This window comes from Podarcis erhardii (assembly GCF_964252035.2).
Source record: "Podarcis erhardii genome assembly, chromosome: 11".
NCBI classification, from domain to species: Eukaryota; Metazoa; Chordata; class Lepidosauria; order Squamata; family Lacertidae; genus Podarcis; species Podarcis erhardii.
In genome coordinates, this window is record NC_138501.1 from 36,688,060 (window position 1) to 36,697,827 (window position 9,768).

Genomic DNA, 9,768 nt, shown 5'->3' on the forward strand with positions numbered 1-9,768 from the left:
CCATCTTCAAAGGGAGGTTGTAATTGCCGTTAAGCTGGCCAGCCTGTACATTGATCCCCTTCGAACCGTGATAACTTATCAGTCACCTGAAATCACTATAATGTCAGGTGGCTTACAGGTAGGTTGGGGGTCAACAACCTTTTTCAGCCGTGGGCTGGTCCACTGTCCCTCAGACCATATGGTGGGCCGGACTATATTTGGGGGAGTGGGGGGAATGAACGAATTCCTATGCCCCACAAATAACCCAGAGATCCATTTTAAATAAAAGGACACATTCTACTCATGTAAAAACGGGCTGATTCCCGGATCGTCTGTGGGCCGGATTTAGAAGGCAATTGGGCCGCATCTGACCCCCGGGCCTTAGGTTGCCTACTCCTGAGGTAGGTGGTGCCCCACAGTGGGGTGGGGTACTTAAAAATCCGGCCTGCAGGTCAGATCCAGTTCCCCACCACTGATTTAAAGCAATCAAACTTACAAAGTATACTATGTTTATTGATATAAAGGAACAGGAGCAAATCCTAAGATACAATAGTAAGAAAATATATAGGCTGAAGAAGACTGATGGTTGCAGGCACTGTTTTAACACTGCATAAACCACTAATTTTGCACTAATTTTTCTTTTCTTAAAAGGCTCGGCCAAAAGGATGCACCAAACCCTTCACTGCCACCAAGTATGCATTCAGTAAAAAATACCTCAGGAGACCAAAACTGGTCAATCAGTGGCTCCTCAGGCTCAATTGATAATTGTGTAATAGTTTGAGAAAAGCTCTTCTCCTGGTCCAATGTCTTGGAGAGCAATCAGAACGACACATCTCAGGGGCCTGCAGATTGCATGGTGGAGGAATTTCAGATACTATTATGAACATGCACTTATACATGCATAACACACACCAGTTTTTCTTTCTTTAGGTTCCAATAAGTGAAGGTTTAAATATGTGACCTATTTGACAATAATGAGCTAGTCAAATTATCAAACTTAATCCAATCTGTGAGATTGTAACCAGTATTTGATTAAAATTCTCACCTCTGTATCTCATGACAGTAGTTTATGTTTGGAAGATACTGTTTAAATTCTATAGGAAAATCTTCAGGTACGTCAAATTCCTGATAGCATACATTGGCTGCTTTATCTGATGGAAAAATAAGAGGAAAAATATTGAAAAAGATGAGATGCACTAATATTGGTGCAACTCTCAGTTGATGTATCTTTTGGATTTATTTACATAAGTCATCACTCGCATTATTTATCATAACAGAAATCCTGTTCAGATGCTCTAAATATTATATGGAGATGTTCAATTTCCCTCTATGTAAAAGATAGGTCCCAGCATTCACCCAAACTGCAGATTAGAAGCAACACTGGTAGCTTGATAGCAGTAAGCCAGAAGTTAATCTCCCATAAAGTTGTATCCCTGGAGAACTCAACATGATGGTCTTTAAGGTGCCCGAATCTAGTCTATGAAAAATTCTGTCTCCTACTTACCAGGTGAGCAATTGTTAACATATTGCCCCACTGCCAGTGGATTCTGCAGACCAGTTGTAAGCCAAAATACATCACTCATTTTCAAAGGACCAATCTGATCTCTCTTGCTGCATGACCTGCAAAAAACTTACAGCGTTAACTAAAAACCCCATTTTGACAGCTTCTTGAGCAATCGTATCTTTTCAAAGCAAACACGTGTGCATTCACACCCCACAAATTAAATTAATTTGCTAAGACTATGCTACTCATTACCTATATCCTATTCAGCACTCGTAAGTAGCAAATACAATTTGATCCTCTACAGAACTTGAGACACAGCAAATCAAACGCTGCCCATTCAGCTGAATACACAGCACATATGTTCCACTTCAGATTAAGGAATGGTTGTCAAGCATCTGCCAGACTTTCATACATAGCTGATGGGCTGCATTTAACTTGGTGGGTCTTGCACATCCGAGCTATGTGCCTTCATTTTTGGTAACGAAGAAGGTTTTCGCTCATGTCTAAGGGCGGGCTGTGATGGCAAGGATGTTACTTTGCAGCAGATATTTGCAGATGCAAAGAATACCTACCAGACATTTAATATTTAAACAACCAAGAACTTGTGCTTATCCAGACCACCATTCCATTTGGTTGCAGCAGAGACTGAAATGGGGCAGCAAGGCCCACTCTTATCAGTTCTGCTGAGAAACCAGCATCATTTGACTCCTTTTCTTCCTGGACTGCAATAAGATGTAAATTAAGAGTTTATGTCCAATTTTGCTTGTTTTCCTCCTCCCTCCTTATCCCCTTTTCCTTTTGTGTCTTGTCTTTTAAATTGCAAGCTTGAGGGCAGGACTATCTTGTTTGTTATTGATGTTTTTCAAACCACTCTAGGAGCCTTTCCAGGGCAAACATGCTATAAATATACAGTGGTGCCTCGCAAGACGAAAATAATCCGTTCCGCGAGTCTCTTCGTCTAGCGGTTTTTTCGTCTTGCGAAGCAAGCCCATTGACAGCTTAGCGGATTAGTGCTATTAGCGGTTTAGCAGCTTTTAGCGGCTTATCGGCTTATCGGATAAGCGGCTTAGAAAAAGGGGGGGGGGGAGGGAAAAAACCACGCAGGAACTCACAAGACATTTTCATCTTGCGAAGCAAGCCCATAGGAAATTCGTTTTGCGAAGCACCTCCAAAACGGAAAACTCTTTCGTCTAGCGAGTTTTCCGTCTTGCGAGGCATTCGTCTTGCGGGGCACCACTGTATAGTAATGTGTGAATTTCTGGCACAAGCACCACACCTATATTACCTGTGTAAATCAGTGGAGTCCTTTCCAAAGCACAAAACTTACCATAGATGAGACCAGCACATCAACAATTGACACCTTATATTGTTAGTGAGTATACAGAGAAGGAAGTGATTCTCACATCTGCAAGCACTGGATACAAATCAACATCAGCCATAAAAAGCAGTGCACAACCCACTACTTTGACATTACTTTGTTGTAGTTCAAATTTGTGCAGACCTGGAGCTTCTGCTTTTCTGTTAGCTTCCAAATTGTAAGTAAATATTGAGTCACGGAACAGTGGAATATTCTACAGTAATAGTAGTACAGGTTTTGTCAAATATGGTTTTATGGACCCATCTTATTGGCAGATGGTCTCCCACCTTCAAGGTTGACTTCTTTCAAATGTTAACAAAAGTCATAGGGAAATAAGACAACCACTTGTACATTCCCAATATCAAAGCTGTGCAACTGCAAAAAAAGGTTATGTTCTACAGCCAGAAAATAAACTCACCCCCAAATCTGTGGCTAACATTTTATTCCATATAAAAACCTGAAACAGACAACTTCCAGGTTTTTTGGTTTTACTTAAAAACACTATTAGAGAAAGGTGAAACCTTGGGGCTGACATTTTTTTATTAAGGACCTACCTGTATATAACTTTTGATATTCCTTTGTCATTCCCATCAATAAGCACCCCATCTATACATCTAAATATAAATGGATTGCCAATGGACTGGAAAAATATGGGCTCATACTTTTCATAGACTGTGCCTGTGTGAGACAAAAGTGGCTATTTTAGATTCCAGCTAATTGCAATCAACAAGATGGGCAGTCTCAAGCAACGCACAGAGTGGATATAACCATTTTCTCACATACAAAAGACTGCAAATCACAAAACTCCTTCAGCCTGATGTAAAGATCAAGCTTTCTGGGAAAAGACAACAGTGGGTGGGTGTAGAATTAGTACCATTTTAAAAAAGATGACAAAACTTCAGTATCCAGGATGGCAAAATATTGCTTTCTCCCCCCCACATGAACCAAATGTATGGTACTTCTCTTTGCATCTGCTGGCCTGGGTTTAGGTATCTGCAAGAAAGACCCTTCCTGTGGTCCCAACAACAGACGTGGTCCATTGTGGCAGTTGACATTGGCTAGGACTCTCTGTGTGCAGGATTTCACCTGCGGAGCTTCTTCCCTCTGGATGCATGGATCTCTCTTTTATTGTAAGTTTAAAACATCCCCCCCCCATTTCGTTCTTTCAGGCATTTTGGAAAGGAATGTACTGGTATAGTGGAATATTAATGGGTTTTTTAAATCACCTTATGCTGTGGGTTAGGGTTTTGTTTATTTTGAACCTTCCTGGGATCCAGCAGGATGAAGGGTGGTCTAAAACCATAGGAAATACATTTATGGTTAAATAGCAATTTGAAACCAGATTCATACAGTCCAAGTTTAAGAGTAACTACTACATTGCTCTCTCTCTCTCTTTCTTACACCTGAAGGAGCGTCTCCACCCCCATTGTTCTGCCTGGACACTGAGGTCCAGCTCCGAGGGCCTTCTGGTGGTTCCCTCACTGCGAGAAGTGAGGTTACAGGGAACCAGGCAGAGGGCCTTCTCGGTGGTGGCACCCGCCCTGTGGAACACCCTCCCATCAGATGTCAAGTAAATAAACAACTATCTGACTTTTAGAAGACATCTGAAGGCAGCCCTGTTTAGGGAAGTTTTTAATAAGTGATGTTTTAATGTACTTTTAATCGTTGTTGGAAGCTGCCCAGAGTGGCTGGGGAAACCCAGCCAGATGGATGGGGTAGAATTAATTAATTAATTAATAATATAAATAATAATAATTACTATTACTACAGTGGTACCTCGGGTTAAGAACTTAATTCGTTCCGGAGGTCCGTTCTTAACCTGAAACTGTTCTTAACCTGAAACTGTTCTTAACCTGAAGCACTACTTTAGCTAATGGGGCCTCCTGCTGCTGCTGTGCTGCCAGAGCACGATTTCTGTTCTCATCCTGAAGCAAAGTTCTTAACCCAAGGTACTATTTCTGTGTTAGCGGAGTCTGTAACCTGAAGCATATGTAACCTGAAGCATATGTAACCTGAGGTAACACTGTATTATTATTACTATAAATACTAATTTTAGGGCATGATATCTGGGGGGCAAATGAGTCTTTTCTGACAGGCCTCTTGAGCTTTAAATGGGTTCAGAAGAGCAGAACCAAAAGTGTAACTTTTTCTAGCATGGAGGTGCTTGAATGTCCCTTGCTGAATGTCATCCTGGCATGCAGCTATAAATGACAGAGTGGCCCATAGCTGTCAACGTTTCCCTTTTTTAAAGGGAAATTCCCTTATTCCAAATAGGATTCCTTGCCAACATGCCTTGTCATAAATAAGGTGATAACTTTACACAGACTGAAACTAAACTGCTAGAAACAGGCATCAGGGGGCATTAAAGAGGAACAGGGCTCCTGTACCTTTGACAGTTGTGTAGAAGAGGGAATTTCAACTGTCCTCTTTTCCCTCTGGCCAACCCAACAGTTCTGAATAAAAGTTTCAAAGCTTTCTGGCTCGGGTTTGCCAGATTGCCTCATGGTTTCAATGGTTTCTTCTCAATCACAGAACATAGAAATCCTCTTCTAAGGATTCATAGTGATCAGCCACAAGTCAGTGACAGAATGCATGCCGCATGCAAAAGCTCCTAGATTCAATCCGTGAGAGCCCTCTGCTGAGACCCTGGGGAGTTGCAGTCAGTCAGTGGCTGCATTGCCATGTAAGGCTGAACCATAAGTATGGTCTGTTAAACCATTATGCAAAGAAAGCTGTCTTCAGTTGTGGTTTGTCTGAGCTAACACTAAGCCAGCCACTCCATGTTTTGCTTCCTCAATGAAGGAAAGGCGACACAAACCAGGAGTATTTGGCCAACATGCAGCTTGTGCGGGATGTTTTAACAAACAATACTTTTATGGTTCAGTGCAACATGAAAACACAGTCAATTATGATAACACTGATTAAGACGGGCTAATGATCTGACTCAGCAAAAAATGAGAACATATGTTTATGTATTTGTAAATACATTCTTTCCATACCAGGATACATAGATACAACTGCTCCTTTGGGAACAAAACCTTTCGTTACAAAGACTCCTGTTCCAGCAGAAGTAAGTGAGCTGTGCCTTCGAGTAACACTGAATCCTAAAGTGTGAAGGAGAACGTCTTCTGGATTGAAGATGATTTGATTCTGATGGCTGTCATCAATTGTTTGGTTCGTCTCAGGCTGAGCTTTCTGCAGGTCCAGGTATTTAGATTTAACGTTTGGAAGAAAGCTAAGAAGAAATGTTTGTCTCCTCAAGTCATTTACAAATAAAGCTGTGAAAGTTTTCAGGAGTGTTCGAAGTACATCTTCATCAGAAACCGTTTTGTCTTTAGAGCCTTCTGGTACAAACCGCAGAGTTCTGCAACAGTCCAATAAACAACAGAACTGAGACATTTTGGAATGTTATAAATGAGAGTTTGGAAACTGTAGCAAACACTACTTGCTTGCTTTTCAAACTGTTTCAAACCACTTACAGTTTTGTTAAAAACCCTGGCCATCTTTTATATTTAAAAGTCGTGCATATTTTTTATTAAATGTGCTAAACATGAAGATTGCTCTATATTTCTAGATTGGCTGTACCTACACTGATTTCTCTGTGTCCCAAGAGGCTGATTGGCTGGCATGGCTCACTGTTCCTGGTTGCCTTGGAAGTAGTTTAAGGAAGTAGCAGTACAGAAACAGTCCTACTGACAGCACAATTGAAATGGGAAAGGAAGCACTAACTGTCTAGCTAATTCTTATGTATAAGACTCTACTGAGGAATGGCCAAAGGAGATGATAAAGTACAGGTGTTTTTCCACACTACATGAAACTGATTCTTCTAATGAGAAGAATCTGTAGGTTCTTTTTCTTTTAAGCAAAAGGTGAAATCTCTCCTAAATTAAGACAACCGAAATAACAGAATAATAAATGTTCCTTGCATGAATACAAGGCTGTGATTCATTAGAAGAGCTGCACTGAGATCATTAAACCACAAGTATTCAGCTTGCAATTTTATTAGTTCCACCAGAGAGCCAAGAATCAATTTAATCCTTTATTCATTCCATGCATCTGCTTATTATTACAGAAATGAGAGAGGGGGGAAAGACCAAAGACACCTAATCCACACTGTACCCAAAGAAAAATAGCTCCGTATACGATATGTATTCACAAATATTTCACTTCTAGTCTTAATTGCTTATTTCCCTTGAGAAACTAGTTCATAGCCTCTTTGAATGGGATGTCTTCATCCATCATATATACGGGGTCTTGAGGGGCACAACAAAATTCCTATTGGGTAAATTGTCTGGGGTTTTTTTTGAAGAAAGTTTAAATGAGAACATTTAGCTCTGGTGGTGGAGAGAGAAATACATTGAAAAATGAAGTTTTATACAAAAAACAGTTAATCCAGCTATTTAATTATCAGCCCATCACATTATAAAATTTAAAATGTAGTAAAGCTGTTGTTTCAACTGCTCACAAAGCATGACAGAAACCTTCCGTCTGCAAATGTCAGAATAATTTTTTGCTAGGTTTTGGCTCCCTGTTTCTTCTTCTGCATTATACAACATTGCAGAATGAAATTACCATATTTTTCTGTGTATAAGACTAGGTTTTTCCCCTAAAAAATAATGTCCAAAATTGGGGGGGGGCGTCTTATACACAGATAGATCTCCCCCCCCCCATTTTCTTAAATTGGAGTCCCCCAAAACAGGGGGCGTCTTATACATGGGGATGACTTATAGACAGAAAAATACGCTATGTCACAGAAATGTTCATTTTAAGGTTGCCAAATGACCAGAAATTCTGCCTGGTCTGCTGTCCAGCTCTTAACTTCTGCAGACATTCCAAGTGAAGCTTTTCATGGTTCAGAGATAATAATCATTGCTGTAGCACATAAGGCAGAAAAGGTACTGAAAGCAACATATGCAAGATTACCCACAGAACACAAGAGACCTCAGCACTACCCAATCCAAACAGCAGTCAGCATGGAACTTCTATGCCAAACTCTTGCTTCTATAACTGCTGCTAAACTGATGTGGTTCTAGTGGCTTTCAAGGTGGTGGCCATGATAATATGCTCCAACTGGGCTGATTTACCAAGGGACAGTCTCTTTTACCCCATAGTAAATGTCTCTGGCAAGGGACGTGGGTGGCGCTGTGGGTTAAACCACAGAGCCTAGGACTTGCCAATCAGAAGGTCAGTGGTTTGAATCCCCGTGACGGGGTGAGCTCCTGTTGCTCGGTCCCTGCTCCTGGCCACCTAGCAGTTCGAAAGCACGTCAAAGTGCAAGTAGATAAATAGGTATTGCTCCGGCGGGAAGGTAAACGGCATTTTCGTGCGCTGCTCTGGTTCTCCAGAAGCGGCTTAGTCATGCTGGCCACATGACCCGGAAGCTGTACGCCGGCTCCCTCGGCCAGTAAAGCGAGATGAGCGCCGCAACCCCAGAGTCGGTCACGACTGGACCTAATGGTCAGGGGTCCCTTTACCTTTAAAGGTCTCTGGTAAAGCAGTTACTACATATAGACTTTGAAGGATGCCTTTTTTTAAAAAAAATGTGTACATATGTCCAATCGAGTTCATTTTTGAACTATTTTGTAGAAGTCAAACCTCTGAACAGTCAGGACGCCATCTTAACCCTAGCACACGTGCACAAGAAGGCTAATACAAAATGTCAACACACTGCTTCACTTGCACCAACACCACACCACCCAACAGGAAATGTTGCGGAAGGCGTTTGCAGGCATCCTTGGGCAGCCCCCACTGCTGATGCCTGCCCTCATGCCTCATGGCAAGCGATTCATTATGGAAAGTATGACTTATTATTACTTCCACTACTAGTAGTAGTACTCCAAGCAACATTAGGTGCCTAGGTCAAGCCACCATGATAATTGAACCACAAATCCTCCAAACGTAGTCCCATCCTGGGAAATTTAGACGCCCCTTTGACCAAGCTGCCTAGCGCTGGTGCAAACCCCAGAAGAACAAAATAAAAAAATTCCTTCCAGTAGCACCTTAAAGACCAACTGAGTTAGTTCTAGGTATGAGCTTTCGTGTGCATGCACACTTCTTCAGATAGGTATTCTTCAGATAGGTATCTGAAGAAGTGTGCATGCACACGAAAGCTCATACCTAGAACTAACTCAGTTGGTCTTTAAGGTGCTACTGGAAGGAATTTTTTTATTTTGTTTTGACCATGGCAGACCAACACGGCTACCTATCTGTAACTGGAACCCAGAAGAACAATCCCACATAGCCTAAAGGAGCTGCTTGCGGGTCAATGGGAAGGGTAACCGCTTCTTAGGGCAGCTCAGAGGATGGGCCAGCTACGCGGATTTCCGCAGGCATGCCAGCAGCAGTCCCCACAGTGGCCACTGCCGCCAGGGATCCGCGTTGCTTTGGCCACTGCCCCGGCTGCGGAAGAACCCTGCACGCGCGCCCTCGCATCCTCACGTGCAAGAGTTCGCCCCGGGTTCGCCAATGCGAACGCCGCCTTGTACTCCACGTGAAAAGGCTGGTTTCGCGGCAACACCGCCGAACTTCTGGCTTTCCTTTTTTGCCACAAGTGGCAGAGAGACCTCTCGGTCGCCTCCTTCTCCCGCTCTGCCCTGAATGGAGACCCGGCGGGACGGAGGGCGAGAGAGGAAGAGCCCCGCCGCCGCCGCCGCCGCCGCCTTCACCTGCGCTTGTGGCCGAGGTTGAGCGCGATCCAGGGCACGAAGCGGTACTTGTAGGCCTCCCAGCGCCTCCATAGAGCCCTCAGCATGGCGGCGGCGGCGGGGGGGGGGGTCCCTTTCCCCGGGGAAGAGCCAGGCTCGGTTTCTTGCTCGGCCGCAGGAAGGGCGGCGGAAAGGCGAGGGAGAGCGCCTGCTGCCTGGCCGCCGCTGCAGCTCCTCCTCCCCGAGGTCAAGCGGCGCAGCTCCCTCCAATCGTCGTCGGCAGG

At 43.3% G+C, this 9,768-nt stretch overlaps 1 protein-coding gene across 1 annotated transcript in view; it reads right to left on the reverse strand.

Annotated features, from left to right (window-relative positions):
- SETD9 (SET domain containing 9) overlaps positions 1–9,768 on the reverse strand; it is a 10,696-nt gene extending 928 nt beyond the window's left edge. The window contains exons 1-6 of the mRNA XM_081880812.1: positions 9,506–9,768; positions 5,840–6,204; positions 3,395–3,518; positions 1,484–1,599; positions 1,025–1,130; positions 694–821 (exon numbers count right to left, since the gene is read on the reverse strand). Coding sequence (XP_081736938.1) covers positions 734–821; positions 1,025–1,130; positions 1,484–1,599; positions 3,395–3,518; positions 5,840–6,204; positions 9,506–9,591 — 885 coding nt within the window. The 5' untranslated portion in view covers positions 9,592–9,768 and the 3' untranslated portion in view covers positions 694–733. The remainder of the gene's footprint in view (positions 1–693; positions 822–1,024; positions 1,131–1,483; positions 1,600–3,394; positions 3,519–5,839; positions 6,205–9,505) is intronic.